At 38.1% G+C, this 18,239-nt stretch overlaps 1 protein-coding gene across 1 annotated transcript in view; it reads left to right on the forward strand.

Annotated features, from left to right (window-relative positions):
• Window positions 1–5,203: 5,203 nt before the first annotated feature.
• LOC150080871 (band 7 protein AGAP004871-like) overlaps window positions 5,204–18,239 on the forward strand; it is a 200,255-nt gene continuing 187,219 nt past the window's right edge. The window contains exon 1 of the mRNA XM_090381560.1: window positions 5,204–5,350. Within this exon, the coding sequence (XP_090237686.1) occupies window positions 5,293–5,350 (58 nt within the window). The 5' untranslated portion in view covers window positions 5,204–5,292. The remainder of the gene's footprint in view (window positions 5,351–18,239) is intronic.

The raw sequence follows: 18,239 nt of genomic DNA on the forward strand, positions 1-18,239 counted from the left end.
GAAAGTAACACTCTTGATCTGGTTATCAGCAGTGATCATTCGTGTATTAAGAATTTGCAGATAAAGGAACCACTAGGTGGCAGTGATCACAGTGTGCTGAAGTGGGATTTACTCAAAGAGGTAACTACTGTCAGGGGTAAAGGAAAGGGTTTTTGCTTCCGTAAAGGGGAGTACAATGGTCTCAGACAGTTTTTAAATTCTGTACAGTGGGATCAACTGACGATGTTACAAACAGTAAATTCTAAGTGGGAAGCATTCAAGGAATTAATCGTGGAAGCTACTAGACTTTATATACCGATTAAGAAATATCGTTCAAGGTTTAGGCCTAAATGGTTATCAAATGAAGTAATGAGACTCATGACAGAGAAGAAAAATGCATGGGATGCATATAAATTATCAGGTGACGCAGAAGCCTGTGGCAGATATAAGCTAGTCTGTAATCAGGTCACAAAGGAGGTTCGGCAGGCGAAGGCGGATTACGAGAAATCTTTGGCAAAAGATGCTAAGAAAAACAGCAAGGATTTCTTTACTTATATAAACTCTAAAAGGAAGGGGATGAATATGATTGGTCCACTTGACACCGATGGTTCGACTGTTGATGATCCTGCTCAGATAGCAAACAAACTGAATGAGTATTTTGCATCTACATTCACACGTGAGGAATTATTACAATTTGAAAATGGAAGAAGGTTATCAAATTGTAGCAGTGTGCTTAATGATTTTGTAATAACTGAAAGCAAAGTGGAGGAGAAATTGTTGAAGTTAAACATAAGAAAGGCACCTGGGGTGGATGGGATCTATCCAGTTATTTTAAAGGAGGCGGCAATGCAACTAAGCAAACCCTTAGCCATAATTATGAGAGCATCCTTGGACTCAGGGGAGGTTCCCACGGACTGGAGATGTGCAAATGTGTCCCCAATTCACAAAGGTGGATCGAAGGGTGACACGAGTAATTACAGACCAGTTAGTTTAACTTCTGTTCCGGGTAAAATAATGGAGTCGCTGGTTAAAGATGCATTGCAGAATCATCTAGACAAGACTGCAGCAATAATTCAAACACAGCATGGGTTTGTTAAGGGAAAGTCTTGTCTGACAAATTTGATTGGTTATTATGATGTGGTCACAAAGGAACTGGATGCAAAAAATAATTTTGATATCATATACTTGGATTTCAGGAAAGCTTTTGACACTGTTGCGCATGGAAGACTACTGTACAAATTGGAGCAGAATGGTATTAAGGGTAAGTTGCTACAATGGATAAAAGGATGGTTAAGTGGGCGAAGACAGAGGGTGGTAATCAATGGGTGCTGCTCTTCGTGGACTAATGTTATTAGTGGAGTCCCACAGGGTTCGGTGTTGGGTCCACTGTTGTTTTGTGTATTTATCAATGATATTGATGAAGGTATATCAGGCTTAATGCAGATGACACAAAGGTTGGCAGGGTTGTTAATGACAGTAATGGCAGTGTGCTACTGCAACAGGATCTAGATAATTTGGGCAGATGGGCTAAGAAGTGGCAACTGAAGTTCAACCTTGACAAACGCAAAGTACTGCATATGGGTAGAAGTAACCCCAGAGAAACGTACCAACTGTGTGGTACTACACTTAAGGTGTTAGAAAATGAAAAAGACCTGGGAGTAATTGTGCAGTCAGATATGAAGTTTTCTGAGCAGTGCAGACAGGCTGCTAGGGCGGGTCATGGGGTTTTGTCAATGATATATAGGAATTTTGCTAGCAGGGAAAAGGAGGTGATTGTCCGTCTGTATAAGGCAATGGTCAGGCCACGCCTTGAGTACTGCGTACAGGTCTGGAGGCCTCATTTTAGGAAGGATGTAGATTTGCTTGAGCGTGTACAGAGAAGAGCAACACGATTGGTGAGGGGAATGAAGGGATTCTCTTACCAAGAGAGGCTTAAGTTCTGCAAATTGCAGTGGCTGGAGACTAGGCACCTGCGCGGTGATCTGATTGAGGTCTATAAGGCCTTGAATGGGTTGAGCACGCTGAATTCTGATGGGATCCTTCCACTTGTTCAGATTACCAACCTACGGGGACATAAGTTCAAATTAAGAAAGGACAGATGTAGAATAGATGTGCGGAAATTTGCCTTTATCCAGCGGGTGGTTAATTGCTGGAACAAACTTCCATCTGTCATTGTGGAAGTTGATAGGTTAAATAAATTTAAGGAGGAACTGGACAGGCATTTGGAGGGAATGGTGTGATTTTTTTTTTTTTTTTTTTTTGGCTGATGCTGCATAAGCTCCTACACTTGCTTTCTTGCATCATGTGCCACTACTACTACTACTACTATTAACAACTAATGAAATCGAATTCATCCTCACTAACAGAAGATATATTGTGAATGACGTTACCGTCCTGAATAAGGTAATTGTTGGAAGTGATCACAGAATGGTAAGATGTACACTTGATATAGATGTAGGAAAGGAAAGGAAAAACCTGACTCGAGTAAATAATACAAAGGTCTTTGAAATAACAGAGGAGAAAAAGCAGTATGTACTGGAACTTAAGAACAAGTTTGAGCTTCTGCAGACTGCTGAGGACCAAGATATCGACGAGGAATATTACAACTTTCTGAAAGTGATAAAGCCCAAGAAACCTATAGGGAAACAGAAATCCAAAGAAGAAAAAATTAGTCAAGAAACACTTGTCATGATGAACCAAAGACGACAAATGAAGAGCAAGAAAAACACTGACAGGGAGAAAATTGAGTATACTGAGTTATGCAAAGCCATTAGAAAGAGACTAAGAGAGGACATAAGAAGATTTAACACAAGAAAAGTAGAACAAGCATTAAGGGAAAACAAAGGATTTAAATCAGCAGCCATGAGCAGTAATACAGAAAGACAAATCATACTGAAACTGAAGAATAGCGATGGTGTACTTATAAACAGCAGAGAAGGCATAATTCAAATAGCAGAAGACTACTATAGAGAATTATACAAGGAGCGAGGGAATAATACCAGCAGTGGGGAAGATGGATTGCAAAGTAGCAACACATACGACATACCCGATATTCTTCCTGATGAGGTAGAACATGCATTGAAGAAAATGAAGAATCGGAAAGCCCCGGGGGAAGATGAAGTTACTGTAGAGTTGTTAAAATTGGGAGGAAGAGACATAACACAAAAACTGGCAAGGCTCTTCACAAAGTGCATTAGAAAAGGTGTGGTGCCTAAGCAGTGGAATAATGCAATCATAGTTTTGCTGCATAAGAAAGGAGATAAATCAGAAATTGGAAATTATAGACCAATTAGCTTGTTATCTCACATCTACAAGTTGTTCACAAGGGTCATTACTAACAGATTAGAAAGAATACTTGATGAGAATCAACCGAAAGAGCAAGCTGGCTTTAGGACAGGATTCTCAACTATGGATCACCTTCACGTAATATCACAGCTAATGGAGAAAGCAAATGAATACAAAACACCATTATGCCTGGCATTTGTGGATTATGAAAAGGCATTTGACTCCCTACAGCATAAGGCAATGTTTCGGGCACTGGAAAGACAAGGCATAGATACTCCATATATTATGATTTTGAAGAAAATATATGAGAGTGCTACATCCTTTATTTGACTAGACAAAGACAGTAGCAAATTTAAAATCGAGAAAGGAGTTCGACAAGGAGACACAATATCTCCGAAGCTGTTTACTGCTGCCCTTGAGGAAGCTTTCAGAAGATTAGACTGGTCGCAGAAAGGAGTCAATGTGAACGGAGAGTACCTAAACCATTTACGATTTGCAGATGACATTGTGGTCATAAGCCACGATCCCAAAGAATTAGAGGAAAATCTTAATCAGTTATGCACAGTTAGTAAGGATTTTGGACTAAAGATGAATATGGCTAAAAACAAAAGTAATGATGAACAAGTATGCCACGGAAAGGGAAATAATGATTGAAGGAGCAGTAATTGAAAAGGTGGAGTCATATACTTATCTGGGACAAGTTATTAGCTGTAATAATGATAAATGGCTGGAAGTCAAGAGAAGAATAAATTTTGGATGGATAGCATTCAGGAAATATAGTCACATACTGAAGAGCAATATCCCAGTTTGTCTGAAACGTAAAATAATGAATCAATGTATGTTTTTTTTGGCTGATTAGGTGCAAGGAAGCCTAAGGCATAAGCCTTAGGCTTCCTTGCACCATAGGCTAATAATAATAATAATAATAATATCAAACTTTAGAACTGTATTTAATTAACACTGACATGCTGCTCATAATCCGATGTATACGTGAATCGTAGAGACACATTTAGGCCTTAGCTGCCCTTGTGTAGTTAAGCTCAAAGCAAAATAATAATAACTACTGGTTCACTACAATTGTTCATGTGCATTAGCTACATACACAAAAACAAACAAAAAAAAAAAAAAAAGATCTCAGGGAGGTCACGTGGGCCTCATCAGGCCAGCACGTTGGATGCCTCTGATCTACGACCACAAAATGGTACCCTACCACGAACCGTTAGAGTTCTTAAATATGCCCTGTTATTTATTGTTGTTTTCAGGATGCTCGAATATTTGCATACTTTGGTCTGTGCCATCTTCTTGTTTATTATTCAAATGCCCTTTGTTTATTGCGGCATTTTTTCTCATTCATAAACGCTTCCTGAAATGACATTTGGATGGCGATATTTTACCATGATAATTTGTTTCGGCTCATCTGATGATGCAATCTTTGTTGTTGATTGAATTGAGTGGAGCGCAATTCATATCTAATATTCTCATTAGCAGAATTCTGAACGATTGTCTGTGAATTGGTGGGCTTCTGATTAACTGTCATTTTTCTTAATGTCATTCATGTGTACAGTTTGGAAAATCATCATTTATGTCATTCTTACCTTATTTATAATAGCAGTTTATATAGGAGAATTCACTGATAGCCAAATCAAACTACTGTAAGAATACTGTCAAAAATCAAGCATTCTTCCTGTACATTTAGAAAGTACATACAAATATAATTACTGGCAAATAATTTATAGAGTTAGCTGGTTCCTAATCATTCAAAAAGGTCATTAGAATGCAGGAAGATTCAGCAAATATCTTGAATAAAACAGCACAAACATAGTCGGCGAACAATCTCTTTAACGCTTCTGTGAAAGAGAAGCAATCGATAAACACATTCCGTTCTAACGCCGCTCAGAAATATCGGCGCAGCGCAAACTCGCTATCCAGTGTCGACTGCCAGGTTACAAGCAACAATATTGGATTCAGTTTCAGCAGCCGATTTTCTGCAACTGTTTCAGCTCATAACCAGGCCTCCGGGATTTTTAAATGACGATGGCATATGATGGTAAGGGGAGAAACAGCATTGAGGTCCAGAAATTTGGAGGTAGGTTAATCGGAAGTAGGTTTCTAATAAATATGAATTTTATATATTGATGATGTTGATGTCTACATTTTATTTTATTTATGTCTCGAAGAACATGAAAGAAATTGCTGTCATAAATATACTTTGGCGAATGATAAAATTTTTCTACTTATAATAATAGTCTACTTGTAGCTTTCTGTTTCGCTGTAATGCAATAATATAATAATTCACTCTCAGGATAATGAATAAAAATTATATTTCAGATATGAAGTACTTGCTCTGAACTGGTTTACTAATTTAATGAAAAATGGGAAATTTAAAGTGACTGAAGGGTTTTTCTTCCGTGCCATTCTATTACGGACAACTGTAGAGTACGTAGAAATCCTGTTCTTCTAGACAGATCCATACAAACAAATAATAGTGCATTTTGAATGAGTTACTTTATAAAACTTGTTGCTAAGCGAAGTCTACTGCTTTATAAAAAGCGTTACATCGACGCATATTTTACTATATCACTTAAAACAGTTACCTGCGTCATTTGTGTAGAGAAATTATGCCGTTTCTCTATTATAGAGAAATGAACAATAATAATAATAATCCCAAATTGAGTATATAAGATCAACCGGGAGACCCAGAACAGAGACCAGCCGGCTTGTGCATACAGAGAAAGGTGACAAATAAACGTTGAAATTAGAGGCTGAAATGGTTAGTTATAAGGTTAACAGAAAGCACAATTCACATTTTTACATGAACACATTTTTCTTATATGAATCTGTCTATAATACTTCTTTTGTGACACTGGTCTGTATTAAGATCAAGATTGTTCATTAGCTGTATTTTTGTAGAATAAGGTGCGTGGCGATCAAATTTTACCATTCTGTTCACGTCTGAAGATAACTTCGGTGTGTTTCGGAGGACAGGCTGATGGAATCCTACTCCCAACAAAATCCCAGATGTTCACGTGATCTAATTGTTCTGTCATTTGTTTCACCATGAAGTTAACCTTGCTTACTGCAAAATGGTGTACAAGAGAAGAAAAATTTAAATCATGAAGAAGCCGTGGTAGAGGGAGAGGTGGGGAAAACGAGCATGTCTGAATGCTCACTTAAGGATCTAGGTTTCTATAGCGAAGATGCGTATCAGTTTACAGACAGCCGATACAAACCAGGAAAGCATACACGATTCCAGAAAATCTAAATATTTAGATATTTTAATATAATCTTCATATCCTTAATCCTCACTAGATCTAACTTCACTAGCCAGAAGCTCTTTCGAATTTAGATAATGAAGTTGAGTCTGGAGTCTAAAAAGATTCTACGAAATTTAAATACCGAAACTTAACGTCTGGTTCGAAACTTAAATGCTGTACTAAACGTTTGGTCTTTGACAAGAATTGGCAGTAGAGAGAGTCTCAGCTCTAGTAAAAAGTTGGTGTATTGAGTTTTAGATGAATCCAGTTTCAGGTTGAAGGTGGGATTATTATTAAAGTTTGAGATGGCAGATAAGGCTAAAGAGGATTTTAGGTTGAAAAGTATAGTTTTATTATTAGTGGTGGCAAGAAAGCAAGCTTATAAGGCAAAAAAAAAAAAAAAAAAAAAAACACACGCATCACCTGTAATCCGCTCCAATAGACTGCCTAGTTCTTCTTTGATTTCACTGTACGATTTTCAATTTAAATTTGTATAGCCTGAGTAAGAAGAATGCTGTCATCATTGAGCTTGCGCAATCCATTCAAAGCCCTAAACCCCTCAATCAGATAGCCTCGAAATTGACTAGTCTATAGACGCTGCAATTTGTAGAACTGAAGCCTTTCTCTTAATAAGAGCAAACTTTCACCTCCTCCTTGCAACAGTATCTAAAACTTTCCTGAAATCCAAGTATATGATATCAAAATAATTTTTTGCATCCAGTCCCTTTGTACAGCATTATAGTATACAACCAGATTGGTCAGACAAGATTTCTGCTTAAGAAATCGTGTTGTGATTGCAGTATAATTGCATTCCTGTATAGATGGTCCTGCATTACCTCTTTTTGGGAATACATTCGCACATTTCCAGTCCGTAGGGTACTCCTCTGAACCCAAAGATGCTCTTATTATTATGGCTAAGGGTTTGCTTACCTCCTTTAATATAATTGGATAGATCCTATCCACCCCAGCCGACTTTTTTTTTTATGTTTAACTTGAACAATCTCTTACACTTTCCTCTCAGTTATCACAAAATCAGTTAGCTCCCAGTTATTGATAAACTTCTGGCATCCTCTTCCCTAAAGAATTCTTCATGTGTGAATGTAGATGCAGAATACCTGTTCATTTTGTCAGCAATCCGAGCAGGACAATCAACAGTTAGACCATCGAAATCAACAGTTAGACCATCGAAATCAAGTGGACCAATGTAATTCAACCTTTTCCTTCCACTGTTAACAGATTCGGCACAAACATATTTGGAATCCTGATCAAGAATTACTTGTGGACCCTGGGATTCTGTGCAAAAATTATTTTTAAATAACGTCCTATGTTCGATATCAAACGAAACATACACATTGAGAATGAAGTATACGCTCTACTTCTAGCAATTTTTCAAGTCGACTCGCGCAAGTGCTCTTGGAGTGACGATAATGTAGACAACTAGACATTAAGATGGCAGTAGGCTCCTTGACAGCAATGCGGAAAAGACGCGGATGATATTATTATTTAGACCATTTAAGCGCGGGGCCCTGTTCGACAGAATCGGTTGAATATGCTTGTGGCGGCGCTGCCCGTTAATATAAACAAAGATGTCTCTGCATATTTTCTTTGCTTTCTCTGCTGATTTTCTTTGCAAAAGACTTCCCGTAATCTTCTTTAGGTTGCTTAACCTAATTTCTGACTTCACTGCAGACTAGTTTTTTGTAACCATAGGCTTCTGTATCACCTGATATGTTAAATGCATCCTACGCATTTTTCTACCCCACAAAGTCTCATCAGTTCGTATGACATCCATTTAGGTATAAGCCTTGAACGATATTTCTTAGTTGTTATGAAAAGCCAAGGTTTTATGATTCTATGTAATCACAATCAGAAGTAATCATAGGTTCTATGATTACTTCTCTGACCATTCCATTTAGAATTGGCTGTTGATTCTATGGGTGAGACCAACTGATATAATAATCAGTTGGTCCCACCCATAGAATTTAAAAATTGCCTGAGACCACTGTAGTTACCCTTAATTTGACAGGCTTTTAAGAAAGCAAAAACCCTTAAAGCAAAAGACCTTCCCTTTACCCTTGACAGTAATTATATCTTTAAGTAAACCTCACATCAATACACCGTGATCACTACAGATAAAAGATCACAGTGGATCTTTTACCTACAGATTCTTAATGCATGAAGAATTGCTACTGATAATCTGGTCAAGAATATTGCTTCCTCTTGTCTCCTCTCTAAAATTCCGCTGTAGCAACAGCCATCCAATAAATTCCCAAAATCTCGCTAGTGTGTAAGTGATCAGCTCACAAGTTCCAGTCAATATCTGCAAAGTTAAAATGTTCCATATAAGGCTCTGATTTACTGGCCCACTATTTCTCTGTATAATGTTTGTTATACTGTTCATACTCATTGGGCCTATAACAAACTCCTACTCTCATGTTCCCCTTCCCAGTGCTTAAAACGAAGTTACAGCATTTAACAATAGATTCTGGTAACCTTTAAAAGAGGTTACCTGGTCAAAACGTTATTATGTTTAAAAAGCGGTATCGTAAAAATTTAAAAAACAGCTGACAAGTTGTCATTGCTGGATAAAATCTGACTGAGTTTATGAGGCTCAGTCAGAAGATTAAAAGCAATAAAACATGCCTAATTGAACATTGAAATGAGCAGCCATGTCGACTGTATTCACTGCATTAAATTCAATATGCTTCCTAACAAATAACTCATCCCTTCTATCCTGTCTATCCTTTCTTTACGCATTGTACTCCCTACATTCAAACTCTGCATTCCTCATGTGTGAGTTACACCATGTCTCCGATATACCTACAATGTCTGCATTTTATGACTTTATCAGTACTTCAAATTCATCGCATTTATTTGCAATGCTTCTATCACGCCCTCGTGAGTAGCACAGTTCGTAGAATAGCCGTCCTCCCCCACACAGGGTAGAAGAGACCAGAGTTCGAGTTTCGTCAATTAACGTGTGAAATTTTTATGGGCTTTTTTCACAACGTGACTGAGTTAGTCGGTCTCAGGCAAGGAGAGAATGTTTTTTTCTCTCGGCAACTCGGGTTTTTCAACAGACAATCGACCACAGAACACACGCAATTTACAGACAATATATACGGAGCAATACAGCCTTAGTCGCTGGTACTCCTAAAACAACAACAACAGCTTCTACCATTAGTGTATAGGCAGGTATACCAGCCTGTTCCAACTCTTAGTTACCTTAACAGTTCACGTATTTACTTGTTTCATGATGGCACACGGTAGCACTTGAAATCTCCGACACCTTGCTTTCCAGGCTGCTTCATGTTCCAATAGAAACAGCGCAAGAAGCACTTTCATTTGTAACTGCAGCTCTAGTTAATATATTACTCTGTATATCACCCCAAACCTAGTAGTGTTCGGACACACCTAACACTGCCTGTAGCAGCAGCAAATATCATTATCCCCGCTTCTATTTAAGTGTATCCCATCCCTATAAAAAGAGTCTCCTGTTAACAAGCACAGACTACGCGAGAAAAATTTTACCCTCACGAGCCTTGAGCAATCTCTCCAGGGCAGAACTGACTGACAAGGCTTTATTCGTATACTCCCTCCCATCATGTCTGGACAGAATTGCAGACACTTTGAAATTTAATCCTAACTCGTGACATTTTTCCAACATTGCCCTGTATTGTTGACTAAGTCCGCAAATCTATTCTTAATGTCATTAGTGCCAACGTGCACAACAATATCACACTTTGTGCCCTTAAGAGATGATATCTGCTGTACATTATCAACTTTTGTCCCTGGCAGACGTATCCTGGTCCTATTCCACCTATCCTTTTTACGCAGTATATTTCCAGTTTTCCTGACAGAGTAACTGACATTAACTAACTCCTGTGGGACCAGCAAAGTTCTGCCTTGTGAGTTGTCGCTGTGTTATGTAATGCAGAAGGGTATGCTCTGGCATTGAGTTCGGCAGCTGAGAGCTTGATGGGCCACCCCATTTAATTCCTTTGAGGGTATCCACCCTATTCTTCAAGCTCTCATAAACGCTCATCAGAACGCAGAGTTCTTGCCTGATTTTCTCATAATGTCATAATTTCTCATAAAATGCAGACTACTCATCTGACTGAGTGGTCAGATGAGTAGTCTGCATTTTATGACTTTATCAGTACCTAATCATTTACGAGAAATGATTAGTGGACTAATCATTTCTCTTTTGTAATTTTATTTTAAAATGGGTATAGAGTTCTGACACAACCGGAATGAAATCCATTTTGAGACTGACAAAAACATTCATCTAGTTTTAGTAGGTTGTGTATACGCTCGTGTAGCATAGCCCTAAGGTATTTGCTGTTTTGTAACTGAAATACAAAAATTAATAATAAAAGACTGTCTGAACCGCGTAAATGTAAAAAAGAAAAAAATCGCAAATCGTAGAATTTTAGTATATAAATGTAAAACCGCGTTATCGCACAACGGCTTACAAATCTGCGGTTTAAGGGTTTATTGTGTTTAACGTTTGTTTTAATATCAAAAATTTTATTGCTCGTTAACACCTTTCGAAATGCATATGATATATTAAAAGAATCCCGGAAAAAAAAAAAAAAAAAAGCTGAAACTGGAAGTAAAGCTTTACAAACCATATATAAGAACATACTTTTTATTTAACTATAGTACATGCACTACACAAACCATTTGAAATGAAAAGAAGCAAGAAAAAAAAAGTATTAGAAATCGAAACAGAACTCTCATAAAAGCTTGAAAAATACACTCACTGGACAAAAATATTAAAAATCTTTAGTTAACATTTAGTATCATCAACTTTTGCCTGAATTTCGTACACATCATGGCATGGATTGTACTAGGTGTCTGAAGGAGCTAGTTCCATATTTGACTCCTCCATCAGAATATTTGTCAGCTGCTGTATTGTTGTCGGTAGAGAACTGCGAAATTGCACTATAGCCATAGCAGCTAATGCGCCAATAAACAACCATACCACACACACACATACAGAACTGCTCTTTCCAACATATCCCAGACATTCTCAATTGCATTCAGATCTGCAGAATTAGGAGGCCAGGGTAAATGTTGGGAATGTTTCTGGAAGTATTCAGGTACAATTTTTGCACGATAGACAGTCGCATTATCATCTTGAAAGACTTATCAGTCCGGGTAAAAATGAAGCATTACAAGGTGAAGTTGTTTAGTAAGACGGAAAGATTCGCTGACTTTCTAACGGTGTGCGCGTGGATAGTCACCGTCCTCCCTGCACCGAGTGCGAATCCCATCGATGACGCGAGGAATTTTATGGGCTTTTTTCACTCCGCAGCTGAGTTAGTCGGTCTGAGGCGTAGGTAACAAGGTGTTTTCCTCGGAACTCGGGGTTTTTCGTCTAGCAAATCGATCTGAAAACAAGCGATTTACAGACAATACACATGGGTAGATGAAATAACTTTCCTTGTGACCCTAGTTGGTTTCTTTTTTTTTTTTTTTTTACCTTCTAACGGTATCAGCACACCCAGTCCGTATCCACACAACATATCCCCGTTACCAACCCCAGCCGCTTGAGTAATGGGAATGAGAACGTGTATATGCAAAGCTTCATAAGGGTTACAACTAGGGTAACCAACCGTCCCGAATTTTACGGGACACCCCGATTTTCAGCTCTCTATAGAGGCGTCCCGAAAGAACCCTAGGCGGGACGCCATTTGTCCCGATTTATCTCATATTTATATTAAAAAATAATAGACGGCTATGTTCTATTGACCTAATAATGAATAAACATTTTACTTACCTATCTACGTGTATCTAATTTTTTTATGCAACCTACCTATTTTAAAAAAATGAATATGTCACGATATACCTATATATGCATAATAACCAAGAAGAGACATGGACATACGTTAATATTTCAAGGTATTTTGTAATCTGATGTACCAATAAAAAAATCCCGATTTTTTAAGCCGATGTCCCAAAATTGGGTGATTAAGAGTTGGTCACCCTAGTTACAACTCACTTTCACCTCACAAATAGAGCAAAAAAAAAAGTGTAAATCGACACTCGTCAGACTACATAATAATCTATGTCAGCGGTTCCCAACTTTTTTTGACTCGCGAACCCCTTTCAACGTAATATTTTTATCGCGAACCCTTAAGTCTATATTCTCTGAAATCATATAAAAGTACTGAATTTTTATTATAAAATATTTCCAGTACTGTACTACGTTTTTATAAGCGACATTGCGTAATAATAAAAATTATTATTAAATATTATTTATACTTTGTAAAGCAGTTATTAATCAGTCCAAACTAGATTTCGAATAGGCTAAGAGTAGAAGACTTGCTTCTTGCCTAATAGTAGCCGAGCATTCTGATCTCTTTCCAAAGCTATTGACCGCAATTTTTGCCCACCTCTGTCAAAACCAGATAGTTCTGTTGCCACATCAGCCAAAGATAAAGCTAACCCTGCTAGCATCCTATTTTTCTTCCAATTCATGTATTGATGATCTTGGTAAATCACCTGAAACCGTTCCCAGTACCTTCATTCAATGAATCCTGTGGTTTTCCGTCATAAGGATGTCAGAAAGATTTTGATGAATCTGCTGCTACGAATGCTCCAGGTCCTGATGGTATTTTTCCATTTCTCAAAACCTGTGCCCCTGAACTTACTACTGTTTTGTGTCGTCTTGTTTCGCTTTCTTATTTGAAAGGTGTTTCTGCTTCTGCTTGGAAATTTGCTCATATCCAGCCAGTTCCTAAAAAGGGTGACAAATCCCTTCCATCACCGTCGCATCGCAATTGCTACTATTATCGTCGCATCGCAATTGCTACTATTATCGTCGCATCGCAATTGCTTCTATTCTTTCCAAAGTAATCGAGAAATCAATTAACTGACAACTCTTAAACTATCTGGAAATCTTTCATCTGGTCAACGATCGCTAGTATGGATTCCATCAGTGCCATTCCACTGGTGATATCTGGCTTATGTTACCCATCTATGGACAAATTCAATGGAAAAGTTTGGTGAAATTCAAGCCATTTTTTTTTTTTTTTTTTTTTTTGACATTTCAATGGCTTTTGATCGTGTTTGGCATAAAGGTCTTCTAAATAAGCTCCCATCCTATGGTTTATCAGGTTCTATTTCTTTGTATTTGGGTATCCAGTTTTCTCTCTGACCGCTCGTTGCAGGTGATGGTAGACGGCTCTCTGTCTTCTAACTTCTCCACCTAATGCTGGTGTTCCCAAGGTTCAGTTCCCTCTCCCACTCGTTTCCTCTTGTATATTAATAGCCTTCTTCCATTGACCGGAAATCCTATCCAAAGTTTTGCTGATGATAGCACATTGCTTTCCGCCTTCCAATTTGAGAAACCTGTCCTACTCAAACAGCTTCAATTTCTCGAGTATCCACTGCCAAATCCTTAAATGCTGATCTCCAGGCAATTCTCCAGTAGGGCAAAGAAAACTTAATTTCAATCCTTCTAAAACTCAGTCCTGTCTTATATCTCTCAAAAGGATTCTTCTGCTCCTATGCTTATCTTTGGTGACACTCCGATTTCTAGGCAAGATCTTGGGGATTATCCTGACTTTTAATCTCTCTTGGCCTAAACCACATTAAAAATATTGCTTCCTCTGCATCTAAAAAACCGGGTTCTCTCTTTCGCTCTCGGTGTTACTTTTCATCCAAACAGTTGTTTCCTCTGTAGAAATCGGAAATCCGCCCTACCTACCATGGAACATTGTTCCCACATCTGGGGTGTTGTCCCCAAAACTTCTGCCAGGCTTCTAGATTCCATTAAAAAGAGGGCAGTTAGGTTAATTATTGCCTCATCTCAAACAGTCTCTCCGCTCTCTGGCTCATAGACGTTCTGTTTCTGTTGCATGCCTTTTCTATATTTATGTTCTTCTATGTGCTTCTGAATTGGCTTCTATAATTCTCACTCTCTCTTTCAAAGCAGTCCGAACACGTGCCACAACCAGTCAACATCCTTTTACTTTCCAATTTCAAACTCACAGAACCAACTTTTCTTCTTCCTCGTTTATTCATTCAACTTCTGTTTTCTGGAACAACCTTCCTTCATACGTATTTCCCGAAAATTACAATCTACAGAAGTTCAAGTCTAATGTCAACAAGTATCTTCTTTCATCTTTTCAACCTGAATTCAACCCATGCACGGTACTATAGGTTCTGAACAAAGAAGTACCTACACATAACAATGATCCTTGAGAATCAAAAAAAAAAAAAAATAGCACGGAAAACATATTTATTTAAAAAAGGTTGTTTAAGCATTGGTAATGCACTTCCATGGTAATGCACTTACATCATTTTCTACTACCCAGGTACAGTAGAGAAGGTAGTATGCATACATCGCTTGATTATATCTTATATTGTGAATACTTTCACAATGAGTTGCCAAGGTATTGCACTGCTCTGAATAAGTAACTTTACCAGTGGAGAAGACTGTTACTTATTTTCGGCGGATACCACCACCACCACCACCCAGATGGCGCAGTTTGAAATATGGTATGGGATAAAGATCTCTGTTATCCTCATACTATCCTTATTAGACTTAGGAAAGCAAAAAAAGATGTAGGAAGGGGATAGTAGGAGAGAAAAAGGAAGAAATTCCGTCGAAGGAAGAAAGGGACAGTTACTCCTTTAACTCACACTATTCAAAAGCTCATAAATTCCTCAAATAGGCAACGCTTCCCCAGTAGAGAAGATTGTTGTTATCTATTCTCGCAAACTCCGTGGCCATCAGGTCCCCCATACGGCACAGTTTCGGAGCTTATTGGCTCCTCATCAGTAGGTAGGCAGGTACCCTGGTATTGCAATAGTGACAACCCGGTTATGAAGTATAACTCTACAATATGAGAGATGCGCGATGGTGTGCATGGTTTAATCTAAAACAATTTCTTGACTAATTGTCTAAGAGTATGAAAAGGTTGTTTAGGCATGGGTAATGCACTTCCATCATTTCTACTACTCAGGTAGTATGCATGCATCGTTTGATTATATCTCGCATTACCCATACATAAACAACCTTTTTCATACTCTAAGTCAAGAAATAATTTTATATATTTATTTAACATGATATATTGTAAGATAGTAAAGTAATTATTAGGAACTGTGTGGAGATGTGGTTTCATTCTTTGTCAATGCTTTACTTTTTATTTAATTTTATTGTTTATTAATAGTTATATTTTGTAGTTTACAATAATGTACCTAAGTAAATCTAAGCAGACGCCATTTCAGAATGTTTAGTGTGAACCCCCCGGAACACTTTCGCGAACCATCAGTTGGAAACTTCTGATCTAGATTCATCAAGATGGGCTCGATATTATTATATTATTAGCATTGAGGAAACATGGCTCCTTAAGATTACCAGCTGGAAATTATCGTCCAACCCATGTAGGATGCTCTATTATATTAATTATCCAGGAATATTAAATTATCTCATGTTAAAGACACTGGAGGAATCATCAAGAAATACAGCAAACCCATTGTCTATCCATCATTATTATCACTTCTGAAGTAGTGACCAAAAAGCCTCTTCTGACATCTGAATTTTGGCCAATTGAAAATCCAATCTGTCGCCTCAACACAGGACAGCATTAGCGAATGCAATGGGAGCTCCATGACTCTCCGAGCTTATTGATTCGCAGAGACTGTCACTGTCATCACAGTGATAATGGTTGCGGGGTTAATATCTGAACCATCCATATAGGATTCAATGCTGCTGGAGAAGTCCTCTCCCCGTCCTGCGAACTTATCAAAACTGGTCCCCCAGAATATTAGACTATTTTGGACGGTCCGTTTCCTTCCTTTTCAACGTCTCAGGTCTACAAACTCGATGCTCACCTTTTCAAGTTTGCAGTTGAAAAACCCTACAGAAAACAAATATTATCCTTGCAATGCCAGTAGTAATACCAGTAGGTATGAACCGATTTTGCGGGGACGGGTACCAAGGATGTACTTGGTACCCGTCCTTATAATATAAGTACCACCAGCACTCTTGCGAGTCTTCTTCGTATGTTTCCTCTATCGAAAAGAACAAGAAGATATTAGACGATTACAATAACCCTCGTATTGTAGGTATCATCAGTGGTGTTAAAGCATTGCAAAGACACAGTTACCCAGTCGTATCGTGAAAGGGTACTTGGCAACCCAGCCGAGTCAGAACAATATGAACCATGCAGGTCCCAACAATATGAACCGATTTTGCGGGGGCGGAGGCGGATTCTGATTTCGCAGGAAATGGTATTTGAAATAAAAAGGTTTGTTTTTCTCTCGGTAGATGGCGTTGGTTTAATTTCAGAATTTAATTTTCAATTTATTTTTACCTTTGAGCTGGGGCGCAAACTGGGATCATTGTGTACAGCGACAGCGACGTTGACGTTGACGTTGACGTTTCCTCACAACTGTGCGGGTCCCCCATTAGCTTCGTATTATATGTAGTATTTGAATGTATCGGTTGTGACGCCATACTGAATTTTTGTGAGTATTTTTAACATTGTGGCAATGCATTGTGGGTGTTATTGGGAAGGTCTATTTTGGAGTGGTTAGGGTTGTAGATGTCCGCCGCCACCAACCACCCTCGCGTCTGCATCGCAGACGCAGCACCTTGTTTGTTTGAGGGATGAAAAACCTTGCGGGATTTTTTTTTTTTTTTTACCTGAGAGATAAAAATTCCTTGCTGTTGTCATCTGTTTGAGACCTGAAAATAAAAATTATCTGTATTCTTAAAGTTTTTTCTTCCAAAGTTCCACCTGTTCTTGAAAAGCTGAAAAATTAAACCTGTGTTTCCTTGAAGTCTTATCAAGTTTATCTGCAATGATTGTTATTTTCTCAAAACTCTGTATATACTTGATGTGCAAAATCTATTCCAAAGTAAAAATTTAATCTTTAAAATTAAGCAGTTGTTAAAAAGGTTATTACCTGTTCTTGAAATGCTGAATAATTAAACTTGTGTGTTTGTTTGAATTCTTATCAAGTTTATCTGCAATGATTATGTTAATTTCTCAAACCTCTGTATATACTTGATGTGTGAAATCTATTCCAAATCAAAATTTAATATTAAGCAGTTGTTAAACACTTAAAAGATTATGTTTTTTCTATTATACTAAAGAAGCACACAGACAGATAATATTTGCAAAAAGAATAACTTTTATTAGTCATTGACATATTTTTTACAACTGTAATTTTTTTTTTTTTTTTATGTTCACACTTCTCTGTAACCCCTCCATCATTGGCAGGTCTTAGAAGGTTGTTTGTTATTTGGTTTTTAGGAGCATTAGCGACTAAGGCCATATTGCTCGGGGATATGCGGTGGTCATTCCCTGACCTTTCCGCATCCTTCGTATTTGGTGGTGACGGGCTCGAACCCCGGTCTAATCAAAAAGCGTATACTACGCACTGCTGTTTCTTCCCACCTGGCTACGGAGGCGCCTTGTTTTAAAAAGCGCCCAGTGCAATTAATATAAGTACCACCAGTACTCCTGCGAGTCTTCTTCGTATGTTTCCTCTATCGAAAAGAACAAGATGTTAGACGATTACAATAACCCTCGTATTGTTGGTATCATCAGTGGTGTTAAGGCATTGCAAAGACATACACAGTTACCCAGTCGTATCGTGAAAGAGTACTTGGCAAGCCAGCCGAGTTATGTGCGATAGAGACGGCAAAGACTTAATTTTCACAGGAACAAAACAGTAGTTCCAGGACTTCACCATACA

The sequence above is a fragment of the Mastigoproctus giganteus genome, chromosome 9 (assembly GCF_048544385.1).
Source record: "Mastigoproctus giganteus isolate SK-2022 chromosome 9, ASM4854438v1, whole genome shotgun sequence".
NCBI lineage: Eukaryota > Metazoa > Arthropoda > Arachnida > Uropygi > Thelyphonidae > Mastigoproctus > Mastigoproctus giganteus.